The sequence below is a fragment of the Capronia epimyces genome (assembly GCF_000585565.1).
Source record: "Capronia epimyces CBS 606.96 chromosome Unknown aczIQ-supercont1.5, whole genome shotgun sequence".
NCBI classification, from domain to species: domain Eukaryota; kingdom Fungi; phylum Ascomycota; class Eurotiomycetes; order Chaetothyriales; family Herpotrichiellaceae; genus Capronia; species Capronia epimyces.
In genome coordinates, this window is record NW_006912908.1 from 1,528,657 (window position 1) to 1,552,402 (window position 23,746).

General features: G+C 53.6%; 10 protein-coding genes across 10 annotated transcripts; 5 read left to right on the plus strand and 5 right to left on the minus strand.

The window, feature by feature from the left end:
- Nucleotides 1–1,100: 1,100 nt before the first annotated feature.
- A1O3_06499 (glycerol-3-phosphate dehydrogenase) lies at nucleotides 1,101–3,254 on the plus strand (the record flags this gene model as incomplete). Its single annotated transcript, XM_007736618.1, has 2 exons — nucleotides 1,101–2,349; nucleotides 2,410–3,254. 2 exons carry the CDS (start codon nucleotides 1,101–1,103, stop codon nucleotides 3,252–3,254), a joined length of 2,094 nt encoding a protein of 697 aa, XP_007734808.1.
- A 702-nt stretch (nucleotides 3,255–3,956) lies between these two features.
- Nucleotides 3,957–6,444, minus strand: A1O3_06500 (uncharacterized protein; the record flags this gene model as incomplete). Its single annotated transcript, XM_007736619.1, has 3 exons — nucleotides 3,957–4,293; nucleotides 4,368–6,227; nucleotides 6,290–6,444. 3 exons carry the CDS (start codon nucleotides 6,442–6,444, stop codon nucleotides 3,957–3,959), a joined length of 2,352 nt encoding a protein of 783 aa, XP_007734809.1.
- A 769-nt stretch (nucleotides 6,445–7,213) lies between these two features.
- Nucleotides 7,214–8,764, minus strand: A1O3_06501 (uncharacterized protein; the record flags this gene model as incomplete). The annotated part of the gene is made up of 1 exon (XM_007736620.1): nucleotides 7,214–8,764. One exon carries the CDS (start codon nucleotides 8,762–8,764, stop codon nucleotides 7,214–7,216), a length of 1,551 nt encoding a protein of 516 aa, XP_007734810.1.
- Nucleotides 8,765–9,111: 347 nt separating this feature from the next.
- A1O3_06502 (uncharacterized protein) lies at nucleotides 9,112–11,691 on the plus strand (the record flags this gene model as incomplete). Its single annotated transcript, XM_007736621.1, has 1 exon — nucleotides 9,112–11,691. One exon carries the CDS (start codon nucleotides 9,112–9,114, stop codon nucleotides 11,689–11,691), a length of 2,580 nt encoding a protein of 859 aa, XP_007734811.1.
- Nucleotides 11,692–12,100: 409 nt separating this feature from the next.
- On the minus strand, nucleotides 12,101–15,024 carry A1O3_06503 (uncharacterized protein; the record flags this gene model as incomplete). Its single annotated transcript, XM_007736622.1, has 3 exons — nucleotides 12,101–12,415; nucleotides 12,474–14,648; nucleotides 14,695–15,024. 3 exons carry the CDS (start codon nucleotides 15,022–15,024, stop codon nucleotides 12,101–12,103), a joined length of 2,820 nt encoding a protein of 939 aa, XP_007734812.1.
- A 234-nt stretch (nucleotides 15,025–15,258) lies between these two features.
- Nucleotides 15,259–15,948, plus strand: A1O3_06504 (uncharacterized protein; the record flags this gene model as incomplete). The annotated part of the gene is made up of 4 exons (XM_007736623.1): nucleotides 15,259–15,318; nucleotides 15,373–15,482; nucleotides 15,533–15,577; nucleotides 15,627–15,948. 4 exons carry the CDS (start codon nucleotides 15,259–15,261, stop codon nucleotides 15,946–15,948), a joined length of 537 nt encoding a protein of 178 aa, XP_007734813.1.
- A 92-nt stretch (nucleotides 15,949–16,040) lies between these two features.
- On the minus strand, nucleotides 16,041–16,922 carry A1O3_06505 (glutamine amidotransferase; the record flags this gene model as incomplete). The annotated part of the gene is made up of 2 exons (XM_007736624.1): nucleotides 16,041–16,620; nucleotides 16,675–16,922. 2 exons carry the CDS (start codon nucleotides 16,920–16,922, stop codon nucleotides 16,041–16,043), a joined length of 828 nt encoding a protein of 275 aa, XP_007734814.1.
- Nucleotides 16,923–17,734: 812 nt separating this feature from the next.
- Nucleotides 17,735–19,048, plus strand: A1O3_06506 (uncharacterized protein; the record flags this gene model as incomplete). Its single annotated transcript, XM_007736625.1, has 1 exon — nucleotides 17,735–19,048. One exon carries the CDS (start codon nucleotides 17,735–17,737, stop codon nucleotides 19,046–19,048), a length of 1,314 nt encoding a protein of 437 aa, XP_007734815.1.
- Nucleotides 19,049–19,187: 139 nt separating this feature from the next.
- A1O3_06507 (uncharacterized protein) lies at nucleotides 19,188–20,792 on the minus strand (the record flags this gene model as incomplete). The annotated part of the gene is made up of 1 exon (XM_007736626.1): nucleotides 19,188–20,792. One exon carries the CDS (start codon nucleotides 20,790–20,792, stop codon nucleotides 19,188–19,190), a length of 1,605 nt encoding a protein of 534 aa, XP_007734816.1.
- A 1,355-nt stretch (nucleotides 20,793–22,147) lies between these two features.
- A1O3_06508 (translation initiation factor 5) lies at nucleotides 22,148–23,473 on the plus strand (the record flags this gene model as incomplete). The annotated part of the gene is made up of 2 exons (XM_007736627.1): nucleotides 22,148–22,248; nucleotides 22,300–23,473. 2 exons carry the CDS (start codon nucleotides 22,148–22,150, stop codon nucleotides 23,471–23,473), a joined length of 1,275 nt encoding a protein of 424 aa, XP_007734817.1.
- Between the last annotated feature and the right edge of the window lie 273 nt (nucleotides 23,474–23,746).

Here is a 23,746-nt window from a genome sequence, read left to right on the forward strand (position 1 = left end):
CCCGTGAGAGCGGTTTTGCAGACGCGCAAAAGATGTCTGCCTTACATACCTAGGTACCTTAGGTACCCGGGTGACCAAGTAAGTGCAGCATCGAGAGCTGAATCAGTCAGTATTACGATCGTTCGGGGACTCCACGGCTTCTGAGCACCGGCAGCCACGACACAATACGTATGTTCGTGAGGTTATCATGGCAACTTGGAATAATGCCACTGCTCCGTACGTACCTCGTACTGCGGAATGAAATTTTGCCAAACGTCGCCTCCCTTCAATACTGCCCTTCACCTGCCTTACAGCAGACCAACCCCTCTCCTCTCTCTCCACCGTGATCCATGCATGACGAGTGTAACGCTGCTAGTGTCTCTGATCTGGCGCTAGTGGCGGACTAGCGGAGGTCATGCACCGAGTCTGGCCTGTGGTTGGAGGAGGGTGGGAACAAAAACGCCGAACAAACCCCATCGGGCGGTATATTAAGTATGGTACGGAGTACATATATTATACGTGCCCACGTGATCTCATGCGCCTCGGGCTATCTAGTCCGAGCCCCTTCGTGCTTGGCATTTCGGTGCGCAGACCCCGAGACGCAGAGACTCCGCCCCTCCCTCTCCGCTCGCTCGGCTGCCCGGGAATCCCTCAGCCCTCATACCCTCAACCCTCAATCCTCAGCGCGTCTGTCGCCTTCTCCGCAGCTCGGCACCAGCGACCGTAGAAGTCTGTCTGGTCAGCCGTCATCACGCATCACGCGTGATCCAGCAGATCTGGGGATACCGTATGCCCCTGCCTACCTCTGACAGCCTCATGAGACCAAAGGCGATCGATCGTGGCCCAGAAGCTCGGTCCTTTATCCGTACATGCCCCGACCAATTTCGCAGTCAGTCAAGAAGGCAAATCTCTCTTTTGGTCACGTTGTCTTGGAGCTTTCGTCTCCTCTCCCTCGCTGACTCTGCATTCACCCTTGAGATAAATGCAGCTGCAGTTCCACCTTGACTTCGTCAACACATCAAAGCAGTGCATCCATCTCCTTATTCTGAAATCTTTCCTCAGGCCTCGACGGCCGTTGAGCTGACCAACTAGCTTGTACTACTCCTCCCTTCCTCTTCACCATGGCGTCACGGTTCGCTTCCCGTCGGCTTCTCAAGCCATTGGCCTACGGCACCGGAGTTGCCGTGGCTGGTACCACGGTCCTGTACATGATCTACCGCCCTCGAAACGTCCCAGGCGCAGAGACGCTTGCTCCCAAACCGCCAAAACGAAATGCGAACGGTGACATCATCCCTCCCAAGTTCCCGTACATAAAATCAAGAGCGGAACAGATTGCAGACTTGAAGAAATCGTCATCTGCTCCGTCTTCCGAGATATACGACCTCCTTATCATTGGCGGAGGAGCCACAGGCACAGGTATCGCGCTTGACGCAGCTACTAGAGGCTTGAAGGTTGCCATTGTGGAAAGAGACGATTTCAGCAGCGGAACAAGTAGCAAGTCCACCAAGCTTGTCCATGGTGGTGTACGATACCTGGAAAAGGCGGTTTGGAACCTGGACTACAACCAGTACCAATTGGTGAAGGAGGCCCTGAGAGAGCGGAAGAGCTTCTTGTACACTGCACCACATCTGTCGTCATGGCTCCCGATTATGCTTCCTTTACAGAAATGGTGGCAGTTACCGTACTTCTGGGCTGGAACCAAGTTCTACGACCTCCTCGCCGGGTCTGAAGGAATCGAGAGCTCTTATTTCCTACCGAGAAGTAAAGCTCTAGACGCCTTCCCCATGCTGAAAAAGGACAACCTGGTCGGAGCCTTGGTATACTACGACGGTCAACACAACGATTCTCGCATGAACGTCTCCTTGGCTATGACTGCAACTCTATATGGAGCTACCACAGTCAACCACCTGGAAGTAACTAGTCTTGAGAAGGACGCAAGCGGGAAACTCACAGGTGCCCGAGTACGCGATCTCGTTTCTGAAACGGACGGAACCCCTACAGAGGATTTCGTAGTGAAAGCCAAGGGTATCATCAACGCAACCGGGCCTTTCGCAGATGCAATTCAGCAAATGGACGAACCGAATATCAAAGAGATCGTCGCACCAAGTCTCGGTGTGCACGTCGTCCTCCCCGGTTATCTCAGTCCTCAGAATATGGGCCTGATCGATCCATCCACATCAGACGGCCGAGTCATCTTTTTCCTGCCCTGGCAAGGCAACACCATTGCTGGGACGACAGACTCGCCATGCGCAATCGAGGCGAACCCAGTTGCCGGTGAGAAAGATATCCAATGGATTCTAGACGAGATCCGGACATATTTGACTCCTGATATCAACGTCCGGCGATCCGACATCCTCGCAGCCTGGTCAGGTATGTTTTTCGTCCACACTGAACCCCAAATACATTGCAAGCTAACATGACCTGGTTCAGGTATCCGACCCCTTGTGCGCGACCCTAAATCCAAGAACACCGAATCCCTTGTTCGCAGCCATCTCATTACCGTTTCGGACTCTGGTCTGTTGACCTGCGCAGGTGGCAAATGGACCACTTACCGACAGATGGCCGAAGATGCGGTCGACAAAGCCATCGAAGCCTTTAAGCTGCAGCCTAAGCCTGTCAGCTATGTGCCAGACATCAGCGGCGTGAACGGTATCGATCCTACAGTCAATCTGTTGGACGGAAGTTGCCAGACACACCATATCCGCCTGGTCGGCGCGCACGGCTACTCGACGACCCTGTTCATCAACCTGGTCCAAGAGTTCGGTCTTGACGTTGATGTCGCCAAGCACCTGGCTAGCGACTATGGTGATCGCGCCTGGGACGTTGCAGCATTGGCTTCCCCGACCGACAATTCCGAGCACTACCCGCTGCGTGGCCATCGTCTGTCGTCCCTATACCCCTTTATTGACGGCGAAGTCCGGTACGCGGTGCGCAGCGAATACGCCCAGACCGCCGTGGACGTCCTCGGGCGCCGTACGAGACTGAGCTTCCTCGATGCGCGTGCTTCGCTGCACGCTCTCCCCAAAGTGATTGACATCATGGGCGAGGAGCTCAAGTGGAGCGATAAGAGAAAGGATGCTGAGTGGAAAAACACCGTCCACTACCTGCTGAGTATGGGCCTGCCCCAGGACTTGCTCAACATCACACGCGCCGAGGTAGAGCAGGGCCTGGCGGACTCGAGCGATCTTGCCCCAGCCCAAGGGGCATCCACGGCCGTGGCGCCTTTCAAACCGTCGTCCGAGCCGACCGGCCAAGCGCATGCGCCTCTTCCTTGAACGCGGGCCTGAGTCGAGGAAGTGGGGTTGATTGTCGTGCGTCGTTGCGTGTTGCTGATCATCATCGGTCTCACCATGTGTGTGCCTCTACTTGGGTTGGATCTAGGGCAGAGCAAAAGTCGTATTCAAAATGTTGAACACTACGGAGCAGGGCGTTTGGGGGGGGCATACTGTCAAGGTATGCGGCATCATTATATGGCTTGAGGGAAGAGATATCAAAGGCCCTAAGGAATCGTATTTATCTACTACTAGCCGGTATAGGCATCGAAAAGGAATGGCAGGCCGCACAGGAATTCACCATGCGAGCACACTGTCGGGACATGGTCTAGTTATTTAGGCTGGGTATATATATTCAGGATAAAGAAGCTCTACCCTTATGAATTTGAGACCCGGTCAACACACCTCGCAAACGAGAGCCCTATCCGAGTCGTCGTGCTCTCTGTGCCTAGAGAGCGATGCCTACGCATAATTTTTAAAAAGTTCCCGGTTAGGTTGCGATATTTTAGACAGGGTGGGTGACACTGGTCATCGATGTTTGATCTCACGTGCCACAGTGTCAACGTCAGGGCCTGCCTTCCCTCCGTCTCTGCTTCTGCACCTTGCTTCCTTGTTTGAAATGGCGGGCAAGGACAGCTGGGCAACAAGTCGACGCAGATTGAAACGCGTCAGACAGGGGGGCCTCGTATTTCAAGAGCAGTCAAGCTACTCGTATGGCGGCTTGAAAACCAGCCAATCCGACTCCGGATTCGGGATCACAAACGCCGGTGTGGCCCGGTGGGACGGGGTTTGCGACTGCGGACCTTGGGTCGGGGTAGAGGTCGGGGTCGAGGTGCTATGGTTCGCCACAGTACCGGCAGAGCCAGTTACGATGAGAGAAGGGTCGAACCCGTGGCCCGCAATGGCGTCGAGACGAGGGTAGTTGAAAAAATCGAAAACTTCAAGGATTTCGAGCTCGCTTTGCGACGAGTTGTGCGTGGCAGGCGGTTCGAGGATGGAGCGGGGCCGTTGCGCGGTCAAGAGGTTGAGTTCGTAAGCATGTCTAAACACGAAACAGATCAGTACAAGTTACTTTTCAAGATAGGATATGCGCAAGTTACTCAAGAATATACTTACCTCCTCATTGTGGTAAAGGTTCGCCGCCCAGACCCAGTCTTGCCCTCCTGCACGACGTCGTTTAGAATCCGAGCATATTCCCTGGCAACCTGCCAGTGCTGGCCCATCTGTTCCAATGTGGATATGAAGAAGGAGATTTTCGGATCCACGTCGCATTCCATAGTCGCAGCATGGACGAGGAGGAGCCTCGCCGAGACCCAGAGAGAGAATGCGAATGGATGGCCAAGCAGAGCGAGCATGCCGGTATTGAGGACATCTTGGGCAATCTCACGGAGACTCTCTACGGCGCCGAGACATCGCTGTATAGCATGGTAGGAAGGCGTGAAGACGGGCGACTTTATCGTAGGATACGCGGCCGATGAGTGAAGCCGAATGACGGACGTGACAAAGGCTGCATGGAGCATGATCCAGTTGGAGATCCGACTCCCAGGATCAGAATGACAGAGTTGCGAGATCTTGCCGTATTCGCCAGGCAGATTGTGTAGCCAGCTGTTCAGTTCGCCGTCCAGCTCTCTGTAATTCTCACGCCATTTTTGTATGTCCGAGTGACAAGTGATATCCAGAGGCTGATGGAGGAATCGGTGGATGCGACTTAGAATGCCCAGCACTTCGCAGTGGTAGGAGAAACTTCCCAAATTTTCTGGCTTGTTGACAATCATTTCGGACGGGGCGCCCCGGCGATGCCATCGTGTCTCGACAGGCTCGTTCCGTGACAACAAATCATACCGACATGGGAGACATCTGTCCATTTCTCTTTCGTCCAACATGAAAGCATCCGCAGTTGCCACTGTGGCATACCTGTCCAGCACGAATGTCATCCAGCACAAGCGCCGCCGCTCTTCGTTCTCAATCCAAGACTTGGGTTGGGAAGCTTGAAGCAGTGTGGCCGATGGATACGCACTTGACTCCAGGTACGCACCCTTCTCCACATCTAGTCCCAGCTGGACGATATTACGAGCCAGAAGAGCCAACAAGTTCCAGCCCTGCTGACCGTTCGATGTCCCAAGAACGTCGACAGCGAGGATGACCAGAGCTTGCAAGGCTCTTACGGTAGGATGATCCAGCGCGTACAGCATGATTTTCCGTCGCGATATCTCGTGAAATTGACTCCTGGACTCCGGTGTCAAGCGCGGATCCTTAGAGAACCGTAGAGTTGTCGCCACGATGGCGTGCAGCAGTATTCGATCAGATTCATCCATCGATTGAGAGCCAAAGAATGCATCGAATGTTGCTTTACGATCGAGGATAGGCGACCAGGGATTGACATGCTTGAAAAATAAATCGACCAAGGTGTAAAGGAGATCATACGGAGGAAGTTCTGAATCAGGCAGTAATGATGGCGCCGGGGTTGATGTTGGGTACCAGGCCGCTGAAGTGGCTCGGTCACTTTGGGACATCAGGTCATGGTGGTGATTGTTGTTGTTATTATCAACGACAGAACGAATGGACATGGCATCTTGAGGCCGAGGATATTGCATCCGTTCGTAGGCATTCCCCGTGGGCCATCTCGTGTCCGAGCCAGGAGTATCTTGAGAGACTATGCTGGCGTTTGACGGGCGAGGCTCATTCTGGGAGTACGGTGGATACGGCGGTGGTTGAGAGACGCTCATGTGGACGGAACCTGGGCGATGTTGAGAATAGTCGCCATGTTCAGTAATATGGTCCTCGAGTCGACGACCCATCACTTGCAGAAGAGCCTCTAGCCGGTTGATCTTTTCCTCAAGTTCGCGGCCATATCCTACCCGGAGGCCCGGTTTCTGCCTCTCCTTGTAGATGCATACTCGATTATTGCGCGCACACCAACCACAGGATGGCTCGACTCGGTCGCATTTTACTTTTCTTGCCTTGCACAGCTCACAGCTAGGGAAGACCACTTAATGCTTGGTTCTTGGGGACGGTGGCCGGTTTGTGCGAGTACTCACGAGATTTTCAAAGACCTCTTCCTTTTCTTACTAGCGTTCCCGGAGTGCGACGCAGTGTCGGGGTCCTCGTTTTCCGCATCGCTACCAGACACTGACGAGTTTCTGTCCTCGGAGGCCTCCGCTGGAGATGTCTGGCCAGCATGAAATGTTGTCATTTGAGAGGTGGAAGTGGAGACTGATGCGCTCTGCGCTCAGCGACGATGAGACAACAATGACAGAACAATAAGAAGTCCAAGTTCAAGAAACACCGAGGGACCGAGCTCGGCGGCTCTGGGATGGAAGCTCGACAAAACCGATCGGCCGTGGCACACTCGTCTCGCTTGGTCGATTATTATTGATCCCAGCACCACCCCACAGCCGCCACCCACAATTTCCCCTCCAAAATTCTCCTTCCGATTGTCCGGTCAAGGCTCAAGGAGTGGCGGGTGGGAACTCGTTGATGCAGCCAGTCTTGAGGGCTTAGGCTGGAAGTGGCCGTCTCGCCATTGCTGACAGACAGATGCCGAGGAACGAAGGCTGGAGATGGAGATGGGTCTTGAGGTTACTTTGCTAGACTGAGAAGGGTCTCGTGTGCAGTATCAACTCGGGATGAAAAACGCATAGGCGTGGTCGTGGTCGTAGAGGCAGAGGGGTGGCTCCTGGTGGCAGTGGTGGCAGTGGTCGAGTATGTACTCCGTAGTAAGCAACGAGAGGCAATTACGGAGTACGGTCGAGGGCGCAGGCAGTCACGTGGCATTATTCCCAGTCCGACGCAACATCAGCCTCGTTCTGTTCAACGGCGCCCGCAGTGATAAGATGGATGTCCATGTCCTATCCAGTGATGCCCTCGACCTTTCCGCCGTCCCGTTTCCAGGACGGTGACCGTGGTTGTACATCTCTCCCATGACCCAAACAACAAAGCAGCGTAGACTATGGTGTGATTAACTAAATAGCGGAACCTTCAGCCTCCTCCCCCTTCGTCCTTTTACTAGCTTCTACATCCTCAACCTCGTCCACAAATTCCACTTTCCGCTTGCCATTACTCTTGGTCGTCCGAGAACCAGACTCTTCGGCAACTGCTGGCACGGCTGCAGGAGTGGACGCCGCAGATCCCAAACCACTGTCACCGCCATTTGCCTGTGCATTTTTAGGCTTCTTCCTCTTCACCAACCCAGTTAAATCGGTGGCTGTCTCTGAAACCTGTGCCAGTTTTGCCTTCCTCTCCTCTTCAGAAGCACCACTGGCAAAGATGTTTCCAAGGACCCCGGAGATCTGCTCTTTCATCTCATTGTCCGTCTCGGCCTTCACACTGACAGGTGGGCTGCGAAGCTCAGAGAGCCGAACTTCCATCTCACCGATCATATCCTGGACGTCTTTGATATGCGCCATGGCCTTGTCCTTCTGAGCGCCTGCCTCTATCGTGTCTAGGGCTGCAGTTTCTTTTGCAACACGCAGTTTGCAACAGTCGATAGCTTTTTCTTGCTGGGCAACAGCTTCGTTCCGAATGTCCCAGTCGACTTGAATGTCGCCCGTGGGGTTGCCGTCCACATCACGCTGTTGCGTCTGCGAAGCAAATTCGAGAGCTAAACTGAGTTTGTAATGACATTCGGCCAAGATACTTGACTCGGGAGATTCGAGCTCCTCGCGCAAGGCAAGACACGCCTTGAGGTCTGTCACAGCAGCTGAATATTTCTCCCCTTCCAGGGAAACTTCTGCCTGGAGATCGTAGATATCGGCCACACGTGCTTTGAGGGATTTGACTTCAGGGGTGAGATCTATCGATGCGACGTACTTCCCTTTCTCGGCGTCCTCCAAGACTGTTTCCTGCGTTTGATCCAGCTTTCGCAGGTACAGGATACGCGCCAGATCTAAAAGCTCGTATGCTGTTGCAAAATCGTCTTCTTCCTCCTCCTCCTCAGCCTCTTGATCTTGGTCTGCCTCGTCGTCTTCCGACTCATCCCAGTTCTCATCATCACCTGTGATTTGAAACAAGGGCTTGTCTGAAGCCGGCTGTTCTGGCTTCACATCATCTTCTGGAACAACATCACCAACGTTTGACACCGGCTCTTCTAGAACTGTCGCCAGCGTGTTGGAGCTCTCACCCGCCGCGGGGCTGCCTGCAGACTCTTCGGCCCTTGCGACGGCATATGCTTTCCGGATCTTAGGGGCCTTCTTGTCCTTGTTGCGCGACAGCTGAGCTGACGCCACCGTCCCACCCAATACCGAACTTGTCTGTTGCGCAACAAAATAGAGGCATTTTCCGTAAGAGTAGTACAGGTCCGCATTTTCTAGTGCCAGTTCCCCGTTGACTTCTGCTTGTAACTCGGACGCCTCGGAGTACAGTTCGGCGGCCTCCGAGTAATGTTTGACGGCATATTCGGCGGTGGCTTTGGCAACAAGTCCAGCCAGCCGTTCTTGGGGCGATTGATTTGAGGCTTCGTCGGCTGGAGGAGCGGCAGTGGACGCCTCTGCCGTTTGAGGATCGGTCGCAGACATGTCGGTGGCTGTCGCAAGTATGATCAAGGAGGAGACTATCACCGCAGATGTTGCCGAGACGCGGGTTGTTCAGTAGATGACGAGGGAGAAAGAGGTGAGGAGTGACTACTAGTAAATATTGCGGTGCCCAGGAGGTTGCCCGGGAATTAAGACGTGCAGTGACATAACTCTGTACATACTAACCGCCATAACTAGTAACTTTTTAACCCCCTCAAAACGCGAGTTGCCGAGACGCGTCTTCCACGCGTTGAGTGTTTTCGTCTCTGGCACTTCTCCTCCACCACCACTACATACTAGGTAGATGCACGAACTTTGCTGCCCGTCCAGAGCCAGAGCCATAGACGACTATGGAAGAGCCGGTCTCGACCCCCAGGCTACCACCTCCAAGTTTCACAGCTAGTTCTGCATTCACGAAGGAGCAGCTTCTCTCTTCCTCGCCAGGATTTGGGACGCCTGCGTATCCAATTGTCAACCGACCCCCCGGGATCAAGCAGCCGTTTGCAGCAAAACCAAATAAGGCGCCAGATAATGTGCCTACCGTCTTACCCATCTTGCTCCCGCCTCAAACACTCCGCCCCGTCGCGTTCAGAACCCTGACAAAGAAGCACAACTTGACCTTAACATCGTCCGGTTTGGGTGTCCTTTCTACGTTTGTGGGCAAGTTCTGCGGCAGCGGCTGGCGAGAAGAGGGCCTGGCAGAGCGCGTTCTCGATGAGGTAGCAAAGTTATGGAAGAGGAATGGAGGCGGTCTCATTGTTGAGGACGGACCGGACAAAAAGCTGTCTAATATCTTCAAGATACTGGAACCATATATGTGCGGTGGGCGGCTCGATATGGCTAAGTTGTCACGCAGCAACAGCGGTATGAGCAGTCCGAACCTATCCAGAACAGTCTCATTCAGCGACCGGCCTGGCTTAAACAGAGATGACAGCCTGGCCAGTTTAGGTGTTTCGGACTTGCACATCGAAGGGAAGGGTGACCAGGACGAGGAAGAAGACCACGAAACACAACTCGATCCACGCTCCTATCTGAAAGTCGTTTCTTCCTTTGATCAACCTCGTTTGGTATACTCGACTTCGAAAAAGTGTTTCGAGCCGGTGGCCGGCCCACCGAGTCTCCTCCCGGCTATACAGCACAAGGTATCAATGTTCCGAAATAGGTATCATCTCGTCCACCAGCGATTGATGAGGAATGAGTCTTTCCAAGCACCCACATTCTCGACAATTGCTCGACCGCCGAGCCTCATGCATTCTGGTAGCAGTGTGGCAACTCTACAACAAGCCTACAAGATCACTCCTATTTCCAACTTGCTGGGTCGATCAGGAACACCGCATCTTCTCCTCGGCATGCTCGTCCATTCAGCAGCGGGTGACCTCGCCCTGTCAGACCTGTCCGGGAGCGTTGTTCTCGACCTGTCAGTTGCGCGACCTGTTCCAGAAGACGGGGCATGGTTCTGTCCAGGGATGATCGTGCTTGTTGAGGGGACGTATGAAGAGGACGGCTCGCACAATTCAAACCTAGGCTCGGCCTCGGGAGTAGGTGGCCAGATCAAAGGCCATTTCAATGTTGACACGATGGCTGGGCCCCCAGCCGAACGACGAGCGACGACCATCGGCACATCCAACGGACCGGAATCGGACAACAACAGCCACACAAGTGTGGGCGCGGGGTTCGGCTGGATTGACTTCTTAGGAGTAGGAAGTGAAAAGGGCATCGGATCGCAAATGAGAAGGATCCAGAACCGGATTTTTGGTGCGCCACCAACCTCTCTGTACGACATCAGCGATACGAGCGGAAGCATCGACGAAGAAGTCCAACCATTACGAACCAAGATCGCCATTCTGGGCGAATGCACCCTAGACAGTCCCCGCACACTCGAAGCTATCCGAGCCATCCTGAGCTCGTACAGCGCGTCCAGCAGCGAGATCGTAGATTTACCCCTCTCCATTGTGATGATGGGCAATTTCGCCTCTGCGGCCTGCATGGCTGGGTCCACGAAGGGAGGGGGAAGTGTCGAGTACAAGGAGAACTTTGACGCGTTAGCGTCTGTGCTATCCGAGTTTCCCTCCCTCCTGTCAAGCACCACGCTCGTTTTCGTTCCAGGCGACAATGACCCGTGGGCAAGTGCCTTCTCTGCGGGCGCTGCGGGGGTCCTCCCGCGCCCTGGGGTGCCCGAGATATTCACGTCGAGGATACGAAGAGCCATTGCAAATGCCAACCTTGAAAAGGGCAGGAAGGACAAGAACTCGCCTGCAGGAGAGGCCGTTTGGGCGACCAACCCTGCACGAATGAGCTTGTTTGGTCCATTGGAAGACATCGTCCTGTTCAGAGACGACATCACGAGCCGCTTCCGGAGAAACGCCATCACATTCTCCAAGCTCGACGGCGATGACGATGAAGATATGGTCGAAGACGGATCCAACAACGCTGGCATTGGTTCGGAGCAGCCAGCACCCGCAATAGACACGGAAGACGAGCGTCTTGACGTGGCTTCGGACATGGACATGGACAAGGACGGTCTCGACAGAAGAGTGCACGAAGCAACCTCACACCTCCCTTCGGCCGTCAGCGTGCCCACCACTGCCACCAGCAAACCCAACGGCTACACCCTCCACGCCGCTCGCAAACTCATCAAAACCGTCCTCGACCAGTCTCACCTCGCGCCCTTCGCGCACTCCATCCGCCCTGTGTTCTGGGACCACGCGTCTTCACTCTCATTGTACCCCTTGCCCACAGCACTGGTGCTCGCCGACTCGGAAACCCCGACTTTCGCAATCACGTATGAAGGCTGCCTTGTCATGAATCCGGGGAGAGTCGTGGACGAGATGGCCATGAGCAGAGCCGCTGCGAGGGGCGCCGGCGTGGGCAGGTGGATCGAGTACGATGTGAAAACCAGAAAGGGCGAGAGTAGAGAGGTGAGGTTCTGAGCAGGGAATTCCAGGAGCAGGAGGAAAAGCGAGTGCGAGTCCAGACCAGGTTACGGTCGTATAGAACATGTTGAGCGATGGGCTTTTGGGAATGAATCATGACTAGTATAGTATGCCGGCCGGACGAGAGCAAGGCAGACAGGAAGGAGCAGGAACCAACTTGGCAAAGTCGGGCAGTATTTAGTGTTGCACGTTTCCTCACATACAACTCTCCGATCTGATTTCTATTTTGGTCGTAGAAGCGGTCAGCAGATTCGATTCGAATCAGGCACAGGGCCTGCTCCATTTTTGTAGGTATCTTTCTGTAAGCAGACCAGTTCACGCATCCGTCCAGGTGGAAATCTGTTCATTACATCGCCACCACGGTCTTTCTTCCCTCGGCGGCGCTGTGCGGGGATTGCGAATACATCTAATACTCGACCTTGAGCCGCTCGAGACGGTTCATGACAGCTTCGATGACTGCACCCTCACGTTCAACCATGCCCATGACCTCTGCAATGCGCTCTTTCTGGAGGCGGCTGGATACCCCAAAGGCTGGTGCAGAGCTGGAGGCGGACATGTTGGACTTCGAGCCGGACATGGAAGTGGACAAGGTGGACGTTGACATTGAGGATGTCACTGCCGAGTCGCCACGCTTGAGAGTTGCCGCTGATTGTTGGTCTTCTTGCTGTTGTTTCTCTAGCTGCTTGCTTTCCTCTACCAGCTCGTGGGCGAGTTGTTTGACCTGACACACAAGGTTAGCTCTCACGGTATTGGACTTGGATGTCAAGGGGCCGACATACTGTTTGAAACCTCTGGTCCAATCTAGAATTCCCCTCGACCCGGCCATTTTGGACGTTTTGGTCATCGACCTTGACACCCATATTCTCGCCCAGGACGTCGATTTCCTCGATCCACGCCTTCTCCTTCGAACTCAACTCTCTCTTCGCAGATCCCACGCGTCCCACTTTTCTTCTCAAAGCCTCGTATCGCGCCATGAGCTTCGCCTGTTTCTCCCGAGCATCCTTGAGTCTTGCATCACGGGTCTTTTTCTCTCTGAGATGCCCAGCCTCGTCTTCTTCTGCGCTCGGTTGAAGATTTTGTAATCTCTGCGCCAGTTCAGTCATTTGCTTCACTTGGTCACCGAGTTCCTCTCTTAGCCGATCGCATCGCCGGAAGAGTTCGGCTGCCGCCTTCTCCAATTCCCCAGACTGTGCACCGATTGTGCGATGGGCGTAAGTCATTACCTCCAGCATGGCCGGACTCAGGCGCACCGGTTTCTCAACTATGGCTCTCTTGAGGTTCGGGGCCAGGCGCTGGCGCATGTGTTCCAAAGGATAGAGGGGATTGGCATAAAATACTGGAGCCGGAGCGTACGGCGACCGAGTTGGGAGGGTTTCCAGATTATTCGAATCCTCTCCTCCGTTTGGTCTAGCCACTTGAGCGTTGAGACGACTTGGAGAGGTGGCTGTGAGCTCAGGAGAAGACGCTTCGAAAATGGAAGTCCCAAAGTGGGCCTGGTCGAAGAAGACTGCATACACTGAAGCAAGAGTAGTCGCTAGGAGAAAGTATCCCAAAGACACATCATCGATGACTGTAGGAGCTGAGAGTACTTCTTTTGGCTCTAGGCTGTCAACAAGTTTGTTCACAAGACAAACCTGACTTTGACAACTGGTCTCGAGTCGCGTCCTAAGTCCAGGATCAACAGGTTCAGTACCCGTCAATTCGGCGGCAAGTCGTGTGACCCATTCGTTCAGAGAAATTGAGTAGACCTGTCTTGAGGTGGTGAGGAAGACGCTATAGTTGTGGACGACGTCCCCACTGAACATTGGCCAGTTTCCGGCTGGGTCGAGGCCGGTGTCGTCGAGGGCAAATGTGTCAATCAGAGTCAGCTCTTTGGCGTCCGACGTCGGCACACTGAACACGCTTTTGCCTCTCTTTGGAAGCCACTGCCCAGAAACTCCGTCAAGATCAATGGCAAACCAAAGCTCATTATGAGGCGTTGCCACACACAGAGTAGTGAAAGGAACCCCGGCATATGCGGCAAGGTCGAATTCATCGTACACATCTTCTCCAGCCAGCAAATCCTCTCCATCCAGCTTGGCCGGGAGAACAAAAATGTCCGAAATCTCAATGTCCTGGTCATCGTCCTCAGGTTGAATGGCGAATGGACCTTGGAGGCGAGGAATTGCGCTTGGATTTTGTGGCCTTAGTCGTATTTCGAATTCTCCAAGGCTGTCGGTCGATTCCATCAGCAGTGGCTCGTCATTGTCGATCTCTTGAACCCATTCATATTGCTGGTCAGCCGCCCGTCGCTCATCCATATCTGCCTCTTCTCCTGCAATCGAGGCCATACGAGAAACGGCGGTCGTAGATAAAGAGGGGATACTTGTCGACGTGGGTTTCCATTTCGAGGGTAACAATGGACATAGTGCGTATATGTCACCGTTCCTCATCGCTACCCAGAGAGTCATGCTGGCCCATGCATCTTCGTCGTCTCGACCCCAACCGCCAAAGCAAGCAGCGGAGACCTCCATATCAAAATCGTCCACTGAGAATCCACGGGTTTTCCCAAAGCCCGATGGCTCAAAGTCTTGGTCGCATGATATACCATCCGCCAGCTTTCGCAGATCAATGGCGAGAGAAGGCCGCTCAAAGGACCATTTGTTAGACCGATCCAATTCCCATACTCGCACAGCAGCTTCTGCAGTAACAGTCACGATCGAGTCGACCGAAACACCAGCGGCCGCCAGTGGATGCCACAACACGGCAGACAGAGGAGACTCCGGAATGACATGGATGGTAGGACCGAGTTGATATGTTTTCAACTTCAGTGGTGAGCGGTCCTGATCTCTCAATCGTGATGAGGGGGGAAGCACTGCAATGTGTACTGTATGCTCTGTACAGACGGCGAGGAATATGCCCGAGGGAGATATTGCGATTTGTCGAATTTGATAGTAAATCGGCACGTCAAGAGTCTGTGCTTGTCAGAGAATACAAAGTGCCGTCTCATTGATTGCTTACCCTGTAGGCATCGTCTTCTGTGCTCTGAACAGCACCGGTCCTCGCAGGTCCGAAACGATTGCTCCCCGATTGAGTGTTCTCCTCCCATTCATCTCTGACGGTTGCAAGGTCTGCCCATCTTATTTTGTTGCCTACGACCGTGAAGACTTCTGTACCCCTGCTGGCAACAAGTCTTCTCGGCCCCTGATACTGCGTGGAGGATGGCGTACTCAGATATGACGAGCGTTTCGAAGGAGAGGTAGGCGACTGAGGCGCTGGATCGGTGAATAATCTTGCGCCTGGCGAAGGGCGAGACAGCCAGGGAGGAGTATAGCCGACGACTTTTGGCATCTTAAGAAGATCCTAGTCTGCCAAAGCTCAGCTGGAGAAAGAGCGAAAGAGGACCGACCCCAGAGGTAGAATGGAGGGAGTTAAGTAGTTAGGTGAGAAGTTGTTAGGTCGCAAACACATAAGGTTGACTTGTCTCAAACAAGCCACGCTCTGAAAGACGCGCGCCGCATCCGCCCACATTTTCCTCCCTCTTGTATCTCTCCATCAAGCAACCATCCAACAACCGCAACTACCATGCAGGATACTTACACAGTTGAGCGGCTGGACAGGCCTAGTACTTACTACACTGCCAAGGTGGGTTTGTCTGCAAGATTGTGCGACTATCAGTCGACTAATGTGTTACTGCAGAAGAAGCGCAAGTACGGACGAGACCAGCCGGATGACAGAGATGGCGCTGGCAACAATGCAGAAGAAGACGACCCTCTCAAAGACGCGACATCGCTCTATGTAGGCAATCTGTAGGTCATGGGCGCTTCACTGTGACCGCTCTCAGCTAAAACGTCTATAGGTCATTCTATACAACCGAAGAGCAAATCCACGAGCTGTTTTCAAAGTGAGAACCCTCCACTATCAGCCAGTTCACCTTCACTAATGATTCTTAGATGTGGTGAAATCAAAAGACTGGTCATGGGCTTGGACCGATTTCAGAAGACGCCTTGCGGATTTTGTTTTGTCGAATACTATACTCATCAGGACGCCCTCGACTGCATGAAATACATCGGTGGAACAAAATTGGACGAACGGGTCATCAGGACTGATCTTGACGTTGGCTTCCAAGAAGGAAGGCAATACGGTCGGGGAAAATCAGGTGGCCAGGTTCGAGACGAATACCGAGACGAGTTTGACCCTGGAAGAGGCGGGTATGGGCGAGCAATTGACGCAGAGCGACGCAAGGAAGAGGAAGAATATGGAGCTGGAAAATGATCGTCCGCGCACACGCAAAAGGCCCCCTCTACGACCAGCTTTGAATCGCAATCCTTGTCTATACAACGCCAGGACCTCCCATATGGGCCCGATCACCGAACTCCATCTCGATCCCCTACGGAGTCTAGGACTTGTCTCAACCACCAAACATGTATCCGGATGTCCGAGGTTAATTCGGGGTGGAAGCTGGTGCCAAAGACATTGCCTTGCTTTACTGCAATGATGTCGCCGACGTCATCTCCTGCATCTACCTCTGCCCCTACCGCCGCAGCCTTGTTCAGACGGCCTGGTAGCTTTCCCATGATCTCAACACGAGAGCTCATTGCTGACCTTGCCTGCTCGTCTTTGGCTGTCTTTGAAGGGGCAACTACCGTTCCGGCAGTTTGTTCCTCAGCCTTCTGGATGCCGTCGACACTGGGAAGGATCTTCTCAACAACAGGCGCTCGAATGAAGATCCCTGGGAAGGGTGCGCCAGATGTTGAATCTCCGGCTTTCAAAAACGGCAGATCCAGGTCCGCGTGAAAGCTCTCGATCTGTCTGCCGAAGTAGTTGCGGTGCACACGCACGTCCAAACCACCGATTAATTCCTGGCCTCCTTTCTTGGTGGCATTGGCTGCTTCAGCGAGAAGAATCAAGCCGGCACATGTTCCCCAGGTGGGCTTGCGCGAGACTCTGCAGAGACTCGGTCAGTTCGTGGACGGCAAGCCGAGGATGGGGAGGGCATACTTGACAAATTCTCGCAACGGTTCGAGCAAACCGGATTGCGCCGCGACAAAGGAGATAGTTGTGCTCTCACCCCCAGGGATTATCAATGCATCAGAGCGTGCCAATTGTTCTGCGTTCCTAACCTCAATAAATTCGAACGGTGCTTTGACGCCCTCGTGCTGCTGCAAGTAATTCGCAGCTCTCTTTAGAAGGACAAGATGCTCAAGGAAGGCGCCTTGGAGGGCCAACACGCCGGCTGTGATTGTCATTGACGCGACATGCAACAGAATGCGTTGCGGGCAGAGGAAGATATAGCGGTTTCGAACATGAACCCGATATCAGTAACATCAGAGTCATACCCGGCTTTTTTCACCACCGGCGAGGTTGGCAATAAATATTCTGCCACCGCCTGATTAGTAGATCTCCCATTGGTGTATCGGACCCCCCCTCCTTCGTGCCTGCGCCTGCGCCTTACCAGGAACAAGACATCTTCCGCCGTCGCAAACGAGGTTCTCTGTACTAACTCCGGACTGATCAATCACTGTTCTTCCATGGAGCACCTTGCGCTCCCTGAATAGTCACATCCTAGTACGGAGTACTCCACATTATACCTCATCTTGTGATGTAGCGGATCAGACATATCCCTCACGTCAGCCTCCTAAGCCTTGTGGAACCCCAACATGGCTTCTCATCTCCCTGGTCGCGTCCAGCCTTAGGCGTGCTATATTAAGCAACAACAGCCTTTGAACCTCGATCTTCTAACGCTCCTGCGTCACACTTTCTCAAGCATGCTCAGCTTGGAGATTTGTTGCTAGACAGAAATTACAAAGAAGAACCCTTTCTAGTCTTGCTCTCCTTCGTCCAGCCTCGTTCTCATCGGGTCCGAAGTGAGCACAGAAATCCGTGGTCGACCAAACATTTTCTCCGGTGCTGATGAACAACTGCAAGGTGATTTGAAGATCCTGGAAGAGTCAAATATTCGCAGACACCTTCCACAGAGGCATTTGCTCGGCCTTAATAGGTTGACTACTTCTCCGCGGTTCCAGTACATCGAACAAAGCTGACCAACTCCCTGACTAAAATGTCTTCACAACCTCATCCGAAGTACATGGCCACCATTGACCGCTACTATATTGATACGCGGTCGCTGGTCCCAGCTCTGTCGAAGGCAGAACCATCACCGCCTCTGCCGTTACTATCGACGCTTCAGTTTTCTGACCAAGAAGCCGTTACCCGCTTCATCCGCCCGGCGGATCGTTTCATGTCCCTCGCCAGCGCACTGCTGAAATACACATTCATCCACAGGCGCGCCAAAGTACCCTGGTCGCACGTACAGATCTCGAGGACTCCGCATCCTCATCGTCGGCCTTATTGGGCCCCAACGGAGGATTGGGAGCCCCCAGAGGAAGACACCGGCAGGATTGGGGGTCTGGAATTTAATGTTTCGCATCAAGCTGGTCTCGTTGCCATTGTCGGCTGCGGCATCCCAACAGCTCAACTGCCGACTCTAGATGCTCACCATATTCCTCCTTCTGACTCTTCTACGCTCGTTGGCTCCTTCGACGGTTTGGATTTGACGGGCCACCACACACTCAGTCTGGCGCCGGGCGAGGTCAGGTTGGGCGTCGACATTGCCTGCACAAACGAAGACAAGCGCACTCCGCAAGATATAACATCACAAGCGAAATTTGACGAATGGGTGGACATTTTCGCCGAGATGTTCTCAGATCGCGAGCGGTGGAATATGCGCCATGCGCCGATCCACGTCCCCGTGGTTGAGCACGAAGAGGGCGACTACTGGGATAGCGACAGCTCGTCAGCAGACACTGCAAATGGAGAGGCGACGCTGGTCAGCCTCAAACTCCGCCGATTCTACGCCTACTGGGCCCTCAAGGAGGCATATATCAAAATGGTCGGCGAGGGCCTATTGGCAAATTGGCTTCGCGAACTCGAGTTCCTGAACGTCGTGGCGCCGGCCTCGCCTGTTAATCACCAAAACCGGCATCATAACCCAAATTCATCTCGGGCATTATCACCGTCACCCAACAAGCCACCACACGTGCAACACAACAACAGGCCACATGTTGACGTTATGAAGTGGACGTCGCCGGAGAGGGCTGAGCGAGGGACGACTACGCTCCTATACGGGAGAAGGGTTGAAGACGTCGACGTCGAGCTAGTTGCGTACGATGAGGACTTCATACTCGCCACAGCTATGCGAGGTGTAAAGGAACCAGAGCCAGGCGACAGACCAGGGGACAGAGCTCGGTGGAAGCGGTGGGTGAGGCTTGATATTGAGGAGGACATCAGGCCTTGTGCAGAGGGAAGATGTCGCTGTTTGGGGCAGCCGCCTGGGCCAACGATACAAGCTATGGCCCGAAAGGGAGACAAGTAGACTGGCACGGTTCGGCCACGAGTCTTTTGACTTGGACTTGCCTTGTAGCATTGTTATGACCATAATGACCGGTTTATAAGGAGTTCAGAAATCCGTACGCTCATCCGATGCTTCTGATTCAACTTCAAACTACTCATGTCTAGGCAATCACATGGAGCTTAGCATGTTTCGCAAACTCACCGTTGGCACCAATTCCTCGACCTTGTTTGACCTCTTCCCCCAGAAGGTACAGTTCATCCAAGAAGGCTGGGATGAAGCTTCCTGGGCCCCTACAGTCCTGTCTAGCCTCTGCCCTTTCCGCGGCAATTTCGTAATGCAGAATCCCGGCCAACGCTGCCAAAAACTTGTCTTGCCGATGCACCGCGACGTAACTTGCAATGACGGAACCTAGGGCACAACCGGAGCCGGTGATCTTGCCGAGCCAATGCGAGCCATTCTCGATGGCAACAGTGCGCGCGCCGTCCGAGAGATAGTCTGTCTTGCCAGTCATGAGCACGACGCAATGTTCCCGCAGAGCGATGGCCTTGACGAGGTTGGCCTTCTCTTCTGCCGTAGAAACTGACGGCCCGGAATCCACGCCTCTTTGCTGCGTCGTAGACGTACCAGCTACGGCGCCGATTTCACCCTCGTTGCCCTTGATGACACTGAAAAAGCCGGCGGTGAGGAGTGTCTTGACGGCATTCCGACGAATAGCAGTTGCACCGCCACCGACAGGGTCAAAGATAACAGGCGCTCCGACGGCATTGTATGCCCTCATCCCTGCAGTAAAGGCGTTCAACTTCTCGGGGGTTGCCGTGCCCATGTTTATGACGAGAGCGCCGCCTAGTCGAGCTAGATCTGGTGCTTCAGGGCCGTTCTCGGACATGATGGGCGAGGAACCGGTAGCCAGGCAGACGTTGGCTGCAAAATTCTGGACAACGGTGTTCGTCATATTGTGGCAGAGGACAGAGGAGGTCACATGTGATTTTATGATGCTAGTCACTTGCGCGACCTGGCTCGCGAGCTCAGTGACGAACGCTGTGTTGGGCGCCACCGAAGCGTAGTACTTCTGAGGAGCAGTCTTGATCAAGTCGAGTAGCGATCTGGCAGAGCTTCGAGGATCCGTTGATGCCATGATGGCACTGACCACAGCGACACCGTTCAGGCGGTTGGAGCCGTGGGCAGACTGGTGTAGGACACGCTGGACATTCGATGCGTTGATGCTGCCAATTGCCACACATGGAACAGACTTCTCCGTGCCGGTGGAACAAGCAGCCAGAATTTCTTGAAGACCTCGAGTGCCGATGATGGATTTGGTGTCTGTCTTTGTCGGGGTTGCAAAGGTGGTCCCAATACCGAGATAATCTGCGCCGTCTTCAATCGCTTTCTGGGCTTCCTCGACCGACGAGGCTGTTACCCCTATGATGGCATCCGGGCCTAGGATCTTCCGGGCTTCAATGCAACCCATGTCATCCTGCCCTATGTGGACGCCTTCAGCGCCCACCGCCTGGCAGACATCAAGTCGGTCATTGATCAGTAGAGGGACGTTGTATTTCCGGGTGACAGCATGCAATTTGGAGGCAATATCAACCATCACACCAGTGTCCGCATGTTTGTCGCGATACTGGACCAGGGTGACACCGCCCTGGATAGCTTGGTCGACCACCTGGACAATGTCCTTGCCGCCGAGAATTGCAGGCGTGGAGTCCGTCACCAGGTACAGAGACCAGTCGACCGGTGGTTTCCCTCTCGACTCCTGCGCCATGATGGAAATGATCTCAGGTTCGAGTTTGTCAAGCTTAGCGACGATGGACCCTTGTGTCATTCACGGCAAGGTCATGGTAGTATCAGGTATCACTCATTTCTGAGCACCTATGCGAAACACAACCGTATTTTGAATGTCTCACAGGGCAAGCAAAACAACTAGAATAGTCTCTTGGATAGTCAGACTGAATCTTCTCTTCCCTTGACAAACGGAGTATGGAGAAAACATTTAGCGTCGAGGACGAAAGGCAAAAGACCAAGCACCGATTGTGTCATTCGACAGTAATTGCGACTTAAACTACAGGTAAGGTAAGGTGTTCGATAGAGGGCCCTCAGGCATGCCAGGTCAGACAGGGACTGTGAATTCTTGAAATCAGCATTGCTTTGGCCACCTGACAGACTCTCGAATAGCAGTGAATCCATGTCCAGATCATTTCATGTCACTAGGTTGAAGTCTTCGTCGAACAATGCAGCAGGTGACTTTGCCAGGCAACAAAGAATAGAGGCGTCAGGAGCGGGGCTTGGGCGTTGGTTCATGACCGGCCTGTGGTACACAATTCTATTGTTACGGTGCTTGCAACCGCAGGTGCCAGGCGGGAGTCCGGTTGGTTGCCGGTTGTTTACAGTTAAAGGAAAAAGCCTCATCAGCCCCTAAGCCCCCGCACGCCCGGAAAACCCGCCTAATTCCTAGGCGATTAAATTTTTCTGCCGTCCTCGGCCGCTCGGTCTCCCGGCCGCCTGCAGTGTCTCCATTGCAGTTAGCGCTGTGTGCACTGTGGCCTGGCCTGCCCGAACTGCTTCCTCTCACTTTTTGTCTTTGCCGCCTTCCCAATTCTTCTTTCTCTTTCCCATCATCACTTTTACACAAGTGAAGAATCGAGGATTCTCCTGTTGCACCAGGCATTCTCATCATCATCATCATCAACACCACCACCGAATCCTCCTCTATCAACCCACTGCGGGATACTCCTTGGTACCACAGTTTTCGATTTCGCAGCGACCCAACGCTGGTTTCCATTCCACCTACAGAACCCACGTTCTCGATCAGACGCAGCCTCGATTGTTCATGTATCAGGCAGCCTTTCACTCCAAAACCAAAACCAAGCAAAAGCTGGACATATTTCCGGCCAGCAGACACTCTTGTAGTCCTGCAAGGTCATCATATGGTTGATACACCGACTACCAATCGTATCCTTCATGTTCTATCCTACAACCCGGTGGTGATATCCACGCATGTCTGGTCGCTCTGAACGAATCGCCTACGCCTCTTTGTTTCTCTGCAATCACCCCAAATATTAAGACAAAAATTGGTTCAACAGTCAGATCCTTTCTCAGGAAAATTCGACATCCCTCAAAATGGCTACCATCAACATTCGCCGGGATGTGACCGATCCCTTCTATCGCTACAAGATGGAACGCTTGATGTCCAAGATTGAAGGCAAAGGGAACGGCATCAAGTAAGCCTGTCAGCCTCCTCATCAATCTGTTTGTGCTAATGAACCCTACAGAACTGTTGTCGCGAACCTTCCAAGTGTCTCTGCCTCTTTGGCCCGTCCTCCAGCCTATGTTATCAAGTATTTCGGTTTCGAGCTTGGAGCTCAGACTAATACCAACCCGAAGGACGACCGCTGGATCATCAACGGAGCTCACGAAGCAAGCAAGTTGCAAGACTCCTTGGACGGCTTCATTTCCAGGTTCGTCCTCTGCAGGTCTTGCAAGAACCCCGAGACCACAATCAACGTCAAGGATGGCCGGATCCTGTTGGACTGCAAGGCCTGTGGTCAACGCACTGACGTGGACATACGCCACAAATTGAGCGGATTCATCCTCAAGAACGAGCCAAAGGGTGGAAAGAAGACCAAGAAGGAGAAGATGACGCGTCGCGACAGGGCAAAGGCTGGCAGCCAGGAGAACGGTTCCGCCAACGGTGGCAGTCCACATGACTCCAACTCCGACAAGGGAGATGCCGACGACGGTGACTTTGAACTGGCCGCTGCCAGTGACGACGAGTTCACCAAACAGATCACTGCCGAGGCAAAGAGCATTGCAGCCAAGACCAATGGAGATATCAAGGATGACGAATGGGCGGTCGACACCTCGGCTGAAGCGGTTGCTGCTCGCGCCAAAGAGTTGCCATCCGACCTGAAGCGCTCCCTCGCTTTTGATGAAGAAGAGGAGGGCGAGGACAATGGCGTCAGCGTCTACGACCAGCTTGGGACCTGGATCATCGATGAGAGCAAGGCCAGAGGATCCGTCAGCAAGGTCGACGATGTGGATATCTACAAGAAGGCCAAGGAGTTGGGGATCGAGTCCAAACACAAGACACTCACTGTTTTGGCACAGACAATCTTCGACGAGAACATTGTCAAGCAGATTCCTGCTCGCGCCGAGATGCTGAAGACCATGATTGGCGAGTCTGAGAAACACATGAAAGCCTTCCTCGGTGGCACCGAACGCTTCGTTGGCAACGATCATCCAGAACTGATTCCCCAGGTCCCCGCCATCCTTATGGGATACTACCAGCACGATCTTCTCAGCGAGGACGTTGCCAAAGCCTGGGGCCAAAAGGCAAGCAAGAAATATGTCGACATCGCCACCAGCCGAAAGGTTCGTCAAGCCGCCGACAAGTTTCTGCAATGGCTCGAGGATGCTGAGAGTGATGACGAGAGTGACGAGGAATAGACTCTGATCTACCTATTTTTCAAGCACTCCTTGTCATCATTTTCCTTCGTTCAGCGCGTGCTGCAACATATCTCGACACTCCACTCCTGGCGCGACCGGTCATCCTTAACATGCTTTTGGTCACTCTTTTGGTCTCAGCAACCAGATTGTCCTCTGAAGGTCGGGTCTATGCCTGTCTTTTGCCACTCTACATGTAACTAGACTCTTCCAATGCCAATCTCTTGCATAAGTCATAACTGGCCTTGACTCTTATAGTACCTCATCCTCGCCTTT